The 17938-nt window shown below is 42.3% G+C and overlaps 1 protein-coding gene across 1 annotated transcript in view; it reads right to left on the bottom strand.

Moving 5' to 3' along the window:
- The window catches only part of grik3 (glutamate ionotropic receptor kainate type subunit 3), a 182253-nt gene that overhangs the window by 5187 nt on the left and 159128 nt on the right, over nucleotides 1–17938 (bottom strand). Inside the window, exons 14-15 of the mRNA XM_077205783.1 lie at nucleotides 7161–7386; nucleotides 5521–5771 (exon numbers count right to left, since the gene is read on the bottom strand). Of these exons, the coding sequence (XP_077061898.1) occupies nucleotides 5521–5771; nucleotides 7161–7386 (477 nt within the window). The remainder of the gene's footprint in view (nucleotides 1–5520; nucleotides 5772–7160; nucleotides 7387–17938) is intronic.

Genomic DNA, 17938 nt, shown 5'->3' with positions numbered 1-17938 from the left:
AGGTGTGTGTGATACGGGTAAGGTTAGGGTCAGGTTTGTGATACGGGTAAGGTTTGGGTCAGGTGTGGTGGTATGGGTAAGGTTAGGGTCAGCTGTGTGTGATATGGGTAAGGTTAGGGTCAGGTGTGTGATACGGGTAAGGTTAGGGTCAGGTGTGTGTGATACGGGTAAGGTTAGGGTCAGGTGTGTGATACGGGTAAGGTTAGGGTCAGGTGTGTGATACGGGTAAGGTTAGGGTCAGGTGTGGTGGTATGGGTATCTTTAAGGGTAGGTTTAGGTGTAAGGGAAGGGTCAACTGTGTAATTGCATATGCAATTACATAAATTAATTACAGCTGTAACTACATGCAGGTATTTTCAAAATATAAGTACAATGTAAAAACATGTATGTACACAATAAGTCCATTGTATCAAATTATTAATGTCAATGCAAGTACATAGTACTTAAAGCCACTTAATATAAAGTGGGACCGTTTTTTTTTAAAAGCCCCGCAAACTTTTCAACTGTTGTGTATATACAATAAAACAGATTTTAGCAAAGCAATAGTTTGATATGTTTGCCTTTTTATGTCCTTCAGTGTTAATGTGTTTTCTTTTTTTTGACAAGCAAAATTATATAATAGCTACTTCGAAACGAGACCAAAAACAATCCTTAAAATAACTTCCAACATGTGTGGAAAAATAACACAATGTTCCAGTTCAGTAAGGAACATATTTCATTTTGAGGTGGGATGTGATAAAAAATATTCTAATTTTAGAGCGTGCTTTTACCCTCAAATACATGATCAAAGTGGTTTAAATGTCAACCTCCAGCACTGGCATCTTATCTGCGAGATGTGTCTACATAAAAAGGAAGTGATTTGTGATTTGCTTGCTATGCTTTTTGATGTTCGATCGGTTATTCATCTCTTCTCTCAAATAGCAGATCTATTCTGTGATGTTATCAGATGTGAATAGCCCAGGTTTAGTCAGCGTGCTTAACGTCTTCATCTCAGCATGTCTAAAATCTGTTACTCTGTACGTGTAACGGTACAAGGCTTCGCTAGGCATTCGCTAGGGTCTTCTGGGTGATTGCTCTGGCGTTTTAGCAGTTGCTGGGCTAATGTGGGAGGTTGATAGGGTGATGTTCTGGGAGGTTTTGTTGGACATCGCATGATGTTCAGCCCTGCGTGATTGATAGAGCATTGCAGTTTCAAGCCTGATGTCTTAACCCTCTCATCGCATTCGGGTCTGTTTTGACACGGAAAAGGTAGATAAAAATTTCTGAAAATTCCATGGTTTACATGGGTAATTCTCGCATTATATGTTCTTATAAATTTTAGATAATGATATATTCAGATAAAATGTATCATACATATTGATTAAAAAAAAAAAAAAAAAAAAAAAAAATATATATATATATATATATATATATATATATATATATATATAATTTGGGACATTTAGTAAAATTCATTAAAATCAAGAATCTGTGATTTGTTAATTCTATTTAAACTTTTTTTTAACTGACAATAGTACAAAGAAAAGTTGTCCAATGTTTTCACTGACCAACATAATTGTATTTTGTAAATATGAACAAATTTTGATTTTGATGGCTGCAACACACCCCAAAAGAGTTGGGAAAGAGACAAAATAAAAGTGAAAAGATTATCCAAATTAGATTATCCAACTCTTTTGAAACAGTCCACAATGAGCAGGTGAATTGGTAATAGTTGAGGGTATCATGTTTGGGTGTTAAAAGTGCTTCTCAGTCTTTTTAAGCAAAGATGGGTCATGGCTCATCACTTTGTGCCAAATATCATGAGAGAATTGTCAAACAATTAAAAAAATCACATGTCTCGATGCAAGATTGCAAAGAATTTATGCCTTTCATCATCTTCCATACATAATATTGTTACAAGATTCAGGGAATCCAGAGAAATCTCAGTCTGTGTTGGGTAAGGCAGGAGACCTCTGTTGAATGTGCGTGACCTTTGAGCCCTCAGATGGCATTGCACAAGATACCATCATGCTAATCCATTAAATACAGCCACATATGCTCAGGAGTAATTTGGAAAACCATTTTCACTGAACACAGTCTGACTCTGCATTAAGAAATGCCACTTGAATCTCTGTTACGAGAGGAGAAAGCTTTACATCAGTTCTATGTGGAGATGCCGGCGAGTTCTCTGGGCCTGAGCTCATCTCAGACGGTCTAGAAGACAGTGGGAATGTGTGCTGTGGTCAGATGAGTCCATGTTTCAGCTTGTTTTTGGGAGAAAATGGACATCGAGTTCTCAGTCCCAAAGACGAAAGGGACCAACCAGACTTTCACCAGCAACAGGTGCAAAAGCAAACATCTGTGCTGGTATTGAGGTGCATCATTGCAAACGGTATGGGTAACTTGCATTATTGTGAAGGTACCATTGACATAGAGGCATGTATTTGGATCGTACAGAGACAAAAACTGCAATCAAGATGACATCTTTCCTGGGAAGCAAGACAATGCCAAGCCTCATTCTGCACATGCTAAAACTGAGTGGTTTCTAGACACTCTGCACCACAGAAGGGATGTTCCTCCTGTTTACTGCAGTCCAGATGTGTCTCTTATGGAAAATGTATGACCCATCATGAAAAGGAGAATCAGGCAACGATGACCACAGACTGTTGAGCGGCTGTCTCGTATCAGACAAGATTGGGCAAATATTCCACTAGCAAAACTCCAACAATTAGTATCCTCAACTCCCAAATGATTAAAAAGTGTAATTAAAAGGAAAGGTGAAGTGACACAGTGGTAAACATGTCTCTGTCCCAACTTTTTTGGGGTGTGTTGCAGACATCAAAATCAAAATTTGTTCATATTTACAAAATACAAATATGTTGGTCAGTGAAAACATTGGAAAACTTTTCTTTGTACTTTTGTCAGTTAAAAAAGTTTAAATAGAATTAACAAATCACAGATTCTTGATTTTAATGCATTTTACAAAATGTTCCAACTTTTTCTGATTTGGGATTGTATCTATATTTTAGTCTTGTATCACTCTTGTACAATTTTAAACTTTAAAGAAACTCTACATTTTTAAAAATAAGAAGGTAGTCAATTTAATAATAGCATGGTAAAAACAGTAACATTCTCAACTTTAAAAATTTTCACAAAAATGCACATTCATTCATTAATGAAAAGTACTGATCAGATACAATATGGTGTATTTGAAAAATATATGAGCTGCCTCTGACTAAAGATTGTTCTAATCAACTTGTAGTCGTTTATTTAAGCCATTATTCAACTAATCACACGTTTATATTAATCTAGTTACTTAAATATATATATTATATAGGTGTAATATAGTCTATTCCGCACTCAAGCACACACATAAAGCTTGCCGCAAATCACTGGCAAAAGTTATGAATGTGTTGAAAAAAAAAATAGCAAAGAGTTATTTTAAATATGTATTAATAAACTAGTGTTTTCTACAGTGGCTGAGAGAGCTCATCGCGCTGCAACTGAAGAAAACACATGCAAATAGAAAAACACCAGCAAATTAAGAAGATATCTTCATCAGTTTCACAACACACGTGTGCTCCAAACACTCACAACACAACCAAATACAGAAATGCGCTGTAAATAACACAGACCACAACGGAAATGTTTCCAGTGGACCCCAATAAGTGACGAACCCGGCTGGGACGTGCTTACAGCTCAAAAGTCAACTTTATTTTATTTTAATTTATTTCTTTGAACCTTTTTTTTTTTTTTTGCAAAACATACAGAGATGACATGTTTATGACATACAACTTTGTATACAATATACAAAATGTATTAACATGTTCAATGCCATCAGAATACAAATGAGAAGAGAACAATGAGCTGAAAAACTAAAATAAATTAAAAAAATAAAAAGACAGAGAAAAATAACATGAGGGACATTGTACATCAGTTACATTGTACACATTTTGTCATGTTATGTTTACATTTTCATAAAGAAAAGTTTCATAAGAAGTGTTAGCTAATGCAGGGTCCAAAGTTTCAAAGTTGAGACACTCACATACAGGTATATAACACATATTTTAAGTTTTTTATAATTTATAAATTTATATTTAAAATACACTTTTTTTTTGGAAAACTCATCTCTTCCGTGAGCACTTAACATAGAAAAAAAAAAAGAAAAAAAAAAAAAAAAGATTTCTTTTTCTTGAAATCTTCGCTTGTCTGGTTTATGCTACTCTGAGCAATGTTTGAACTTTGTATTCTGAGCACTTCTTGCGTTGTTTTTGCCTCTCCATGATGACTCGCTTGGTTTAATCCTCAAATGTAAGTTGCTTTGGATAAAAGCGTCTGCTAAATTACTAAATGTAAATGTAAATGTAAAAGCTTTTTTGTAAAAAAAAAATAAATAAATAAAAAAAAAATTTTATTTGCAACCGTTATATTAGCAGCATTAATAAGATATTAAGAAGAACAGCTATTCAGCTGATGGACACCGTGCTGCATTGGCATGGGAACATCCCAGGTGAAAATAATGAGGAAATTACTTTGTCTTTCATTGCTCCCTTCACCAAGTGCGTTCCAAACGGCTATATAATACACTAGTTCCCTGCACAGTGCAAAGTGCCCACTTCAAGGGCTCTGCCGTCTGCCCTTCGAAGGGAGCAGGGCATCGGGATGCTCACAAGCTATAAGCACATCCCAGCCGGGTTCGTCACTTTTTGGGCTCACCTGGAAACGTTTCCGTTGTGGTCTGTGTTATTTGCAGTGCGTTTCTGTATTTGGTTGTGTTGTGAACTTTTGCTGCGCGTTTCTGTATTTGGTTGTGTTGTGAGTGTTTGGAGCACACATGTGTTGTGAAACTGATGAAGATGTTTTCTTAATTTGCGGGTGTTTTTTTTCTATTTGCATGTGTTTTCTTCAGTTGCAGCGCGTTGAGCTCTCTCGGCCACCGTAGTTTTCTGAGTCAGTGTTGGCTGCAAAGATGAAGTTGACGTTGCTGACTCACCATCTTCACAGTATAGTGAAATATTAAGTCATGATTGTTTAAAAAGCTTACGTCCCACCAGGTCCAAAAGCATCCAGGAATGCAAAAAGTATATACATTACATTATATATTACAAGGGTCATCCTAAAAATTTGTCACGCACAAAAACCTTGTACACTGAGTCTGATGCGTATTAATCTTATAGAGATTCAAAAAGTTTGATGCTTTACTAGTGATACTGGAGCCAAATATTAAAAACAAGACCAGCAATTTCCATGAAACAATTGATCCTGAAGAGGATTTTGGCATTCGCTTGTACGGTGGCTCTGAATTGTAAAAACACCTCTCAAGATGTTTGCTACGGATGCGAAAAACGCACAAAATTGAACCCGATCCAAAACGTTTTTGACAGACAAAACGTCATATGAGGTTAGGTCATATTTATTTATTAACATGCGAACATTTCTGACTCAGTGTGCAAAGACCTTTAGTAACACCTCAAGTAATCCTTTTTTTTGGACTCTTTATCAGTCTATGACATTATAGTTTCCACTTCCAGTCCATCTCACCTGCTCGCGCTCTGAAGTTTTCCTCAGTTTGTAGATGAACTCTCCTATAGCCACGAACACGGACAGCACCAGCCCAGATGCCAACACGATGAAGATGCCACCCAGGTTCTGGATGCCCATGGGCCCGGTCTCATAGCGCTCGTCCTCCAGACAGTTGCTGTCGCTCCACCACTTCTCCTTCAGCATGTGCAGACGGCCATCTTCCAGGATACCCAGGATAGCGATCGTGATTTTATCCCTGTATGGCGAGCCTGGAATCAAGTCATTCAGAAATCAGAATTAGCGCTGCACGATTAACCGCAATTTCCACTTTAAACCGATTTGGCTTATCAGGATTTTGAAATCTCAAAGGCTGCGATTGTTTTTTATGCACAGCTTGTCTCTTAAACACTGCTCCATCTGAAAGCACTGCGAGTTTGAGTCACTTATAGTGTGCATTTGAAGAATCATTTATGAACCTCCTGTCCAACAAAAGACAACATTTAATAACATGCTTTACTCCAAACTCACTTCATAACGACAGATGAGCATCCTTCTGTTATATGATGTGGGTTCTTACACACAATAAGGCAGTCGTGTATTTATAAGTCATGTTTAATCTACAATCAAGGCGTTTAAATCTTATGTTTATTCAGCTACAGCGATGATGCCTGATTGGGATTTCCTGGGATGATGTGTGTTATTGTACTTCTGCGGAGGGGTATATTTGGCGTGTCTGCGTGAGAGCGCCCTCTGGCGTTCAGATGAAGCAGCATTTACTACTGATCAGCCGCACTGCACTGACGAGCTGCGCATAAAATAATCGCAAATCACTTTGCGGTTTCGTTGCAATTAATTGTGCAGCCCTAATCAGAATCTACATTGGAATATCAAGTACTGAGAAAACAGCAATTAAACAAGAATGCTTTAACATTCTGACACCAATTCCATGCTTAAAAGAAGAGGCATTTCAACAATGCGTTAAACACACACACACACACACACACACACACACACACACACACACACACACACACACACACACACGCACACTGTGTAACCCACTCTATTTCATGCTCAGTTTTTAATGAATACTGTGTAAAGTTCCAGTCACACTAGGCTTTAGGCATGTAAAATTACTTTAACACGGCAAACTATGTAGCTTTTAAGTCTTATGAATTCAGCTAAGAGTTCAGTTTGTGATATTTACATCATCTACTGATCCAATGTCTTGCTTTGCATATTCACAGGTCAGATCCACCAAACTTCAATTTTTGATTCACAGGCATTACTTTAACAATGTGAAAGACATGAAAACAATCCAGTCATTTATAACAAACTTGAATGAAGTTCAGTCCTGAAATTAAATGTCATTAGGTTCAGAAACATAAGGATGTCTCTTAGAGGTTTTGTCAGATTTAGCTCACTTCTGGGTTCAAATTTGTCCCCAAAATATGTCTATATATAGGTATATCTCTCCTTAAAATATAAATCAAACTACACACACTAATTCTTCCACCAATAAATATATTCCTAATCGCGTAGACTAGAAAGTAGAGTCACGGTCAAAGGTCAGCACACATTAGCATATTATAACCATTTATTTTGTGGCTCATCCGCATTCAGAATCAAAACAGTTTGTGTAGTAACGGTGGTTTTACCTTTCGGGGTGCCGATGCCGTAACCTTTGCTGTCGATGATGCCGCCGACCTGCGTGAGGTTGCAGTTTCTGCGCGTTACGTACTCAATGGTGGTGGACTCCATAAGCAGGGCGTAGTCGGACTTTAACACTCTCTGAATCCCGTCTTCAATGGATTTGACAAACGATGTGCTCTGTCTGCTACTCATGAAAGCCCACATCTTCTCAAATGTTGACACTCTTGATTTCTGAAAGAGATGCATCTATTTTTCAGCATGTGTTGGCATCAAGGGCGTAGGTTTAGGGGGGGACGCTGGGTACTAGTCCCAATCAATATTTTGAGATGACAAATTTGTCCCCACCAATATTTAGCAAGCTCCTTTGAACTGTCAGTTTGATATTTGCGCTGCATTTGGATCGATTCCAACGGCCAGGACGACGACAGTACAAGATACGCCGTAATTTGATTGGCGGCGGGGTATCTTACAGGCAGGCTACACGCGCGGGCCGGGACTACTTTTTGTGCTTGCACTCACTGGCAGCGAGCGGGTGGTGTGTGCGTGTGTGCGCGCGTGACGACGCCGATGGTAAGTTACCAGGGCTGTCTCTCTGCCTGCCATATACAAAGGCCAGAGTAAAACATTTTAATATTCCGTTTTTTGCCCCTTTTTGTACTTTGTAGATCAGCTATGTCACCCAAGAAGAAGAAAGGGGACATACGAAGCTTTTTCATAAAGCAGAGTGTAAGTAGGCAAAAATAACTAGCCACACAAATAACTAGCAGTAGCAGTGACTGACCAGGCTTTCAAATGCAGATTCTACTGTGGAAAATAGTATTAAGTGGTGATCCTGGTTACCCAGGATAATGTTACAGTTAAACCTAGCTTCTGCAATCTTTCAAGGTTAGGAGCATTAATTAGGGGTGTGGAGCACGGATAGACTCATAGAAGTCGCGCTATCATGATAGAATGCTACGAAGTCAATGAATGTTAATTAGCCTACCTTAACTTAGAATCTTGCAGTCATAAACAATGGATCATCTGAGACATTTTTCGTTTCTACATTCTGTTTATGTAATGTATTTGTGAAGGTAGCCTACTTGCTAGACACATGTGCTGGAAAAACATGTTGGCAATGTTAAAAAGGCGAAAGTTAACACTGTTGGTTATTCAAATATAATGAATCATTACTTGATTGATAATATCCAAATAACAATATCTGGTAGGAGGGTTAAACTTGCTAGCTATAGGATAGACTACAAAATTAATTTACCATTTTGTATGCAGGAAAGACCACATCAAACCACAACAGATTTACATTTATTCATTTAGCAGACACTTTTTATCCAAAGCGACTTACAATTGAGAACAATAGAAGCAGTAAACCTAGGATAACAATATGCAAGTTTTATGACCCTTCCCAGTTTAATCTAATGGACTTTTTTTTTTAAGAATAGAATGGGGGGAAGGGGGGGGGGGATGGATGTCCCCACCAAAGCTGAGACCAAACCTACGCCCATGGTTGGCATTTTGGGAAATCACTCTGGTTTGTTGGTCAGTACGACACTATTGCATTCATTAGTGATGCTTATAGCTGAACTGAACTCATTTCATTATTGAATGAACTTTCCACAGTTATTGAACTGAACTGAATCAACACTGAACTGACTTGAGCTGAAAAATGACACTATTGTCCCTTTAGAGCAAACATTTAATTTGTCTAATATTTGATTCATTACTGTGAAGCTGCTTTGAAAGAATATTTTTAATCTCCCAATTGCAACTTTATATCACGCAAATATTAAGCATTTTATTGTAGCCAATAAAAACTTGTTTCCACCACAGAATAAAACATTTTAAAAGATAATTGTGACATTTTATCTCAAAATTGTGACTTTATATCACGCAATTCTGACTTTATAACTCGTAATTTCGACTTTATATCACTATCATAATTGTGAATACATCACACAATTCCTATAAAATGTCAGAATTGCGAATTTAAAAAGTCACAGTTACCTTTTTTATTTATTTTTTATTCTGTAGTGGAAACAAGCTTTCATAGTACTCCATCTAAACCTAACCAATAGTGTAAAAAAAAGCAAACATGATTAAAAATAAATAATTTGCTAAAGCTACCATGTCATTTTAGCTTTTAGCATTTAAGTCTTTTAACCGTTTTCACGTGATTCGTACCGTCGCATCACGAGTGCACTGCTGTATCAGGAGAACGACTGAGCAAGTTTACTACATTAGAAAAGCCACACATATGGAGCTAGTTATGAGAGATGCAAACGCCAATATGTATTATTTTACAAAACATTCGCTCTAGTAAAATTGTTTTGAGGTCATAACATAATATTGTGCATCAAAAAAGTTCTTCCATTATTGATAATTTGCTAGTTAATAGAATACAATTTGCTAGTTCTCTTACGAGAGTATCTCTCGTACTGCGTAATATCTTACGCTATGGGGAAAACCTCTTTTCCACGAGATATTGAAGCCAAAAATTATCCTTTAATTTTGATTAATGTAAAACGCTGTGCGGCAGCGTGCAGACATAGGCAAGACGGCTCGCGCGCCTATTGGCTGCCCTGCGGCAACAGCAGCAAGCCTATCGAGAGAGGCCCTGCGTGACGTGACATCCAATGGGGGTGCTTCGCGCCCATTTCGTCGCCTCCCGCCAGAATAGGCGTGGCCTTGGCCTATAAATACGCTCGACAGGCTGATACAAACCGATTTTCATCTCTTCAGCGAAGCACTACTGCATCGCTGGATCCGGAGTGAAAAGCCGCGCCGTCTGATAGTAAGCCTCCGCTTCCGCGCGCCGCCGCTTCCGCCATTAATGACGACGAGATAGCTGCATCTGTAGAGGAGGCCAGCTGCTATATCCCCGCGTTGGACAGTGAGGATTGGGCGAGCTCTGTGGATCTCCCCCTTCTGCCCGCGAGTCGTCAGGGAAACGGGCCAGCATCAAAACCGCGGCTAGCTTTCTTTACGTTATAAGAAAGCTACCCCGCCCCCCGTGGGCATGCGTCACCAGCGAAATGAGGAAAGAGTGTATTTTTTGTCCCGCCGAGGCCGGACCAATATCCATTTCTCAAACATTTCTCAGCTCCTCTTAGTTTGAGCAGCTGAAAATGTCAATATTGCAGCAATGAGCCTGTTGTATAACACGCACGCCTGCAAACATACGCCAACACACACAAAACTGTGATGACGCTCTATTATGTGCTCGAGCTATTTTAAGCTTTTGTCGTTTCCCCCTGTGGCTCAGTGGCGAAACCTACAGCCATCGCACGGGAGACCCGTGTTCGATCCCAGCTCTCGCAGCAGATAAAATTTAGTCTCGCCGCGGCCAGACTTGCACTGAAACTTTTCGCTCGTTCAGTTCCAAGAAAACGTGACTGTTCCAGTGTACTTTGCAGTAAACAAGCCGGTACCATGGCCCGCTTGCCTGCACACAAATGCTGTTTCCACGGCGACCCAGAAAAATCATATAAGCAATGTATTTTCTGGTATTCCGTCCACAGCCGTTGGTGTTATGAGTGTAATAAAAATGCCCACAGCCCAGTGTTCATTTCTACACACAAACACAGCCCGCCACAGTGCAGGGCTCGCACATATGAAATCGACTCATGTCAATTGTGCATTAAATGCAGTGAATGTGCCCGCAACCCAATGCCCACAAACACTACACACTGCATGTGCCACGTTTTCTGTAAAACGAAACCAACACACATACAGTCAGCTAAGACCCACGGTGTTTAAGTCTCGCCGCGGACAGACTCCACCGAAACCTCTCGCTCGTTCAGTTCCAAACAATGTGACTGTTCCAGTGTATTTCGCAGTATCAAAGCCGGTCCCACATCCCGCTTGCCTGCACATTAACGCCATTTTTTCGGCGACCCAGATAAATCCAATAAAGAGTGTATTTTCTGGTGTCCCGGCCATAGCCGATGGTGTTATGAGTGTTGTAAGAATGCCCACGTCACAGTGCCCATTCCCACACGCAGACACAGCCCGCCACAGTTCAGGGCTAGCACAAATAAAATCGACTCATGTCGATTGTGCAAACGTAGTGAATATGCCCACGACACAGTGCCCACAAATGGGACACAGTGCGTGTCCCACGGTTTCTGTAAAAACGAAACCAACACATATTCAGTCAGCGCAAGCCGACGGTGTTTTCACTGCAGTAAATGTGCCCGCTGTCCCGCCCCCACATTCACTCACAGACACGCTGAACCCTAAGGGGTTTGTCCCGCTCGTTCTCTCTCCACAATTTGTCATAGAGAAAGCGAGTGCAAACAGGCTGCCCGCCATGATCGGCGCGCACCCCGCCTCACACACTTTAAACACAGTGTTCATGTCTCAGCACACCGAAGCTCTGCAGCCGCCGCTGTGCCGCGGCCAGAGCCCGGATATCATTCTGCCTCTAGCTATCCACGCGAATGCATGGGCAATGCTTCCCGGGGTATCAGAATGGGTGTTGAACACTATAAAGAGAGGCTATTCGCTACAGTTCGCTCGACGTCCCCGCCGTTGCACGACGCGTGTCGAAACCACGGTGGACAACGAAGTATCTCATCTACTTCGAACCGAAATAGCGAAACTACTGAGCAAAGGGGCCATAGAAACTTTATCTCAGGCTCAGAGCGAAGGGGGTGTATACAGCAGATATTTTCTGGTACCGAAAAAAGACGGGGGTCTCAGACCCATTCTAGATCTGCGACAATTGAACAAAGCGCTTCTGAAACGCAAGTTCAAAATGCTGACAACCAGCAAAATCCTCGCGCACGTGCGCCAGGGAGACTGGTTCATGTCAATATATCTGAAAGACGCCTATTTCCAAATACAGATTGCGTCACGTCACAGGCAATTCTTGAGATTCGCCTTCGAGGGCCAGGCATATCAATACACAGTCCTACCGTTCGGCCTGTCCCCAGCACCCCGTATATTCACGAAGTGCATGGACGCGGCTCTCGCACCCCTGAGACTTCAGGGCATGCAAATTTTGAACTACTTGGACGACTGGTTGATTCTAGCTCGATCACGATCAGAGCTCATAGAACACAAGACCGCATTACTCGAGCATCTCGAGAATCTGGGTCTCACAGTCAATTGGGTGAAGAGTTCGCTGTCTCCCAGCCAGAGTATCTCTTTTCTGGGAACAGTGATGGACTTGCTGTCTATGACAGCACGTCTGTCGCCGGAGCGAGGACTGAACATTCAGCGCGCCGTGAAATCCTTCCGCCGCGGCTCTATAGTCCCGATCAAACGGTTTCAGAAAATGCTGGGCCTCATGGCCTCAGCATCCTCAGTACTTCAGCTGGGCCTGCTTCGCATGCGCCCACTGCAGTTATGGCTAAAAGCACGAGTTCCGCCCGGGGCTTGGGCCGCTGGTCTGTTTCGCCTCAGGGTCGACAGGAAATGCGTCTCGGCTCTGAAACCTTGGAAAAAAGCCGACTGGTACCAGTCAGGCGTGAGTCTGGGGACTCCCTCGAGTGTGATGGTGGTGTCCACGGACGCCTCCACCTCGGGATGGGGAGCGCTGCTCGAGGGCAGACCGTTCTTTGGCCAGTGGTCAGAATGGGAGAAGCTCCTACACATAAACTGTCTAGAAATGCTGGCAGTAGACAACGCGCTAAGGCGCTTTTGTCCCCAGATAAAAGGCCGCCACGTCTTAGTCCGGTCGGACAACATGTCAGTGGTGGCGTACATAAATCACCAGGGCTGCGTCAGGTCCCGAAGCCTTTACAGGCTGACGAAACGCCTCCTGGACTGGGCTCAGCACAACCTGCTTTCACTGAAAGCAGCGCATGTGCCTGGTCACCTGAATCTGGGACCAGACAGACTGTCCAGAAACAATGTCCCAGCAGGGGAATGGTCGCTGCACCCGCAGGCGATCCAACTGCTGTGGGAGACATTCGGCAGAGCGCAGGTGGACCTGTTCGCGTCCCAGGAAAACGCTCACTGTCCGAACTTTTTCTCCAAGAGCAGGGATGCGCTGGCCCACGTAAGGCCCCGACGCCCACTCTATGCTTTTCCCCCCGTCTCGCTCCTGCCTCAAGTTTGGAACGAATCAGGGAAAAAGGATGCCCAGTGCTGCTCGTGGCTCCGCTATGGACGAACCAAACCTGGTTCCCAGTCCTGATGCAGCTGACCAGCACTGCCCCGTGGCTGATACCGGTGAGGAGAGACCTCCTCTCTAAGCCAAAGGGCTCGATTTAGCATCCTCGCCCGGAGTTATGGTCCCTACATGTGTGGGCCATCAACGGGTACCTGCTAACCTCCCGGAGGGAGTGTTAAACACGATCACGCAGGCTAGGGCCCCGTCTACTAGACTGCTCTACTCCTCGAAATGGTCAGTGTTCTCTACCTGGTGTCAAGCTCAGGGCTTTTCACCCGTAGACTGCGGGGTTACGGACGTGCTCTCCTTCCTTCAGGAGCTGCTGGATAAGGGTAGAACCCCGTCCACGCTCAAAGTATACGTGGCGGCCATAACGGCGTTTGCAAAACTGACGTCTAGCCAGTCATTGGGGAAAAACGACCTCGTCGTGCGATTCCTCAGGGGAGCTCGGAGGCTGAATCCTTCCAGACCTCCCTCAGTCCCTATGTGGGACCTTTCTACGGTTCTGGAAGCCCTGAAAGGTGCCCCATTTGAGCCAATCCATTTGTCAGACATGAAGCACCTGTCTTTCAAAACGGTATTTCTTGTGGCTCTTGCTTCAATGAAGCGCGTGAGGGACTTACAAGCGCTTTCAGTAAGCGCGTCCTGTATGGAGTTTGGGCCTAATGACTCAAAAGTCATACTCAAACCAAGGCACGGGTACGTGCCAAAATCCCTCAACACACCGTTCAGGGCCCAGGTTATTTCCCTGTGCGCCCTCCCGGTGAACAATGAGGAGGCGGATGCTAATCTCCTTTGCCCCGTCAGGGCGCTGAGAGCTTATGTGTCCCGCTCGTCTGTCTTCAGGCAGACCGAGCAGCTCTTTGTTTTGTTTGGCGGACACTCCAAGGGACTGGCCACATCAAAACAGAGCCTATCCAGATGGATAGTCGATGCCATAGCGCTGGCTTACACTTCTAAGGGCCTGCAGTGGCCTTTGGGTGTCAGAGCGCACTCCACGAGAGGCGTGGCCTCTTCGTGGGCGTGGTCTAGTGGGATTTCCTTGCATGATATATGTATGGCGGCGGGCTGGGCCTCGCCGTCTACATTTATAAGGTTCTATAACCTAGAGGTTCCTGCCTTACAGGCCAAGCTGCTGTCGGTCTAGAATTCAGTACTATCTGTCCCGCTGCGCCGGCGCAGAATGCTGAGTTTTGATTGAGTATCGCTCACTGATCGATGGAACAGCTCCATGGGTGTTGAATAGCCCGTACTTTTGCCCAGTTCAGGCTGAACGCGTTCACCCTGTCTGCGGGATATACTGTTGACATAACTAGCTCCTATGGGATGCTATTTCATGGGGAATGATGCTGGTAGCCTCTCTTCTCCGACTCTCTGTGAGTCTACGGTGATTATGCACTATATGAGCCCCGGGCTACTGCCCTTGGGACTTTGGTGTCGGATCCCAGTACGCACGGCGTCTTACATTGTGTTCCCCATAGCGTAAGATATTACGCAGTACGAGAGATACTCTCGTAAGAGAACGTACTCGGTTACTAACGTAACCTCGGTTCTCTCTAGAGAGGGAACGAGTACTGCGTATCTTGCCGTGCATACAACAGCGCTGGTTCGCTTCAGCGATGAAAACCAGTTTGTATCAGCCTGTCGAGCGTATTTATAGGCCAAGGCCACGCCTATTCTGGCGGGAGGCGACGAAATGGGCGCGAAGCACCCCCATTGGATGTCACGTCACGCAGGGCCTCTCTCGATAGGCTTGCTGCTGTTGCCGCAGGGCAGCCAATAGGCGCGCGAGCCGTCTTGCCTATGTCTGCACGCTGCCGCACAGCGTTTTACATTAATCAAAATTAAAGGATAATTTTTGGCTTCAATATCTCGTGGAAAAGAGGTTTTCCCCATAGCGTAAGATATTACGCAGTACTCGTTCCCTCTCTAGAGAGAACCGAGGTTACGTTAGTAACCGAGTACGTTTTTTTACTGTTACAAGTGTTCATTTCAGCTGGGAAGTGCTGAGAATTGTATGTTTAAGTATGTTTTTGGGGGTTAATGTTGATGAATAGTGTGGTGGGACAGCAGTTCAAGATCCAGGCTAATATCTGAAAGGATGATGCAATACAACGAGAGATTGATGAGCTTCCACCTTCATGGCCTCGATTAAGACATTTATCTCATGCTACTCCAGGACTGAACTTTTAATACATGTGCTATGTGTTGCTTTGGATAAAAATGCTCGCTGATCAAGCAGAAACAATTTGCCCTGTGCTTATTTTGTGCAAAATAACCAACGCTGGCAAAACTGAATCTGCATGCTAATTTGAATCCACAATGTATCATATTGCATACTGTTATGTCCTTAAACTGAAATGATTTTATTCAACCTCCCTATGCAACACACTTACTTTGTATAAAATGACAAATTTACAAAATGTGTGTTGCTGTAACCGCAAAGAATAGAACAGAAAGTATTCAATGTCCAGTTGACAGCAACGTCCAGGACATGTTCCCGAGTCTCGTCTCCATTACAGGAACACTCTCCAGCTTCACACTACGCTGTGCTGGTGTTGGCGCTCTTCTCTTAACCTTGAGCACCTGTTATTGTTCCTCCCCCTTCAAACGCTATTTTCCCTGGTGTCTCTCAATATAATTGAAAGTGACTGGGAATTGGCTTCAACATTGGACTGCACAAGAATGAATAAGCGACTGGAGTGATACAGCTGACACTTCCTAGATTAAACAGTCACTGTGTACACTGGATTATGGCACTTATTATCCACAGCTGTGCTCGTTTTACTGTACGTGAACGCTAGCCTACTACCTCTGGATACTTTTCATTAGAAACTGCCAATTGTATTTTTTAAAAGAATATAGAATATACATTTTCCAAACAACAGTATGCTGCATGGTGTTCATTTCTTCACTCTGGTCAAGTCGAGCACGTTGCATTGTGGGATACGAGGTTGCAAAAGAGGCTCATTGGAAATATGTGACTCTACCTACATTTCTAAAAATACGTTGGCCCAGGTACATTTCACTGCACTTTTCATAAGGTATGTTCACTAGAGGAGTTATAAATAGCCACGTTTCCATCCGCTAAACTTTTGCAATATTTTCTAAATGTCAATAAAAAGCTATTGTGAAATGACAGCGTTTCCATTAACCGATGTTATGTGATTAAAACATTTTTTTTTTTTGACTTCAAGAGAAGTCATTCCAAAAATCATGGTGATGGTGAGATTAGATTTACTTTAAGTTTACTACAAAGTGTTTAGTTTACTAGACTAAAAGTGTTTTGAGGTCATCACATAGTAATTTGCAAAAAGAAAAGAAAAAAGTCTTTCATTATTGATAATTTTCCTCTGTAATCATAATGTGTGTGAAACAGAACATTAGTGTTAATTTCAGCTGAAAACTCCTGTGGAATGTGTCTGTGTGTGTGTGTGTGTGTAGGTATAGTTTTGCAGTTTGACAGAAATGTAGGCAAAGCCATGCATTTCAAATGAGCCTGAGTTGGGTTTTCTTCGTAGTGTGTGTGTGTGTGTGTGTGTGTGTGTGTGTGTGTGTGTGTGTGTGTGTGTGTGTGTGTGTGTGTGTGTGTGTGTGTGTGTGTGTGTGTGTGTGTGTGTGTGTGTGTGTGTGTGTGTGCAGTTTGCGGTCTCAAAATAATGAAACTTTAACATCACGATTAGCACTCGGTTTAAATGGCATTTCATGGTTTTTTAAAGGAGGTCACGTAAGAAACCGTAGCTAATCACGGATAATTGTTGGCTCAATTCCATGAAACATTTAAAGTGACCCAGGAAAATTAACAAGTGTGAGCGCTCTTTGATTACTCTTGATAAAACGTTAAATTAACATTTGTCGTTCCAGGTCTGCTCGCTGAAATAATACCACAGCTGAAGTTTCAGAAAACTAGCAGAACTGAAAGTGTTCGGGTTGATATTTTAATTGCAAACACCTGTTTTTTGTAATCTTCATTCTATTGTACTTCAGGAGACAAAAAGGACACATAATCAAAGGAACGTTGCAAACTAAATGTCAAAGCAAGGCTTTGGAAGTGTAAAAATAGTATTCATAGAAATTTAAGATAGCAATTTTGAATTCAAACATAAATCAAAACAAAAAATGCAAATGTATGTTTTGGGACACGGTTATTAATAGAAATAGAAAATATTACGACATCAGCAGAACCCATGAAAGCAGCCTATATTTTGAATGAATATTTGAATATGCAATCACTGGTTTAATTTTGTGTCACTCAGAAACCTGATATATTTTTATATATTTTTCTCTGCTCGGCTCTGCAACATCTGAGAGCCAAAACTCAAAGCTGTACAAAAGTAAAACCCTGCAGGCAAAAGTTGAAACTTTCAGAATAATAATAATAAAAAAATTATTATGAAGGAACACTTCAAACATGGAAGAGAAGTGATAGCACAGGAGCGTTTGCTTTTACAGTGGGAATTAAGATCTAACTGGAAAAGCTTAAAAAATGCTTTTGTGAAATTGTATTGATTTTCTCTCTCTCTCTCTCTCTCTCTCTCTCTCTCTCTCTCTCTCTCTCTGTCTCTCTCTCTCTCTCTCTCTCCCTCTCTCTCTCTCTCTCTCTGTCTCTCTCTCTCTGTCTCTGTCTCTCTCTGTCTCTCTCTCTCTCTCTCTCTGTCTCTCTCTCTC

The sequence above is a fragment of the Siphateles boraxobius genome, unplaced genomic scaffold (genome assembly GCF_051911475.1).
Source record: "Siphateles boraxobius isolate OS27281-9 unplaced genomic scaffold, OSU_SipBor_1 12, whole genome shotgun sequence".
NCBI lineage: Eukaryota > Metazoa > Chordata > Actinopteri > Cypriniformes > Leuciscidae > Siphateles > Siphateles boraxobius.
Note: the sequence above shows the minus strand (reverse complement) of the source record. Positions and strands in the feature narration are given on the sequence as shown.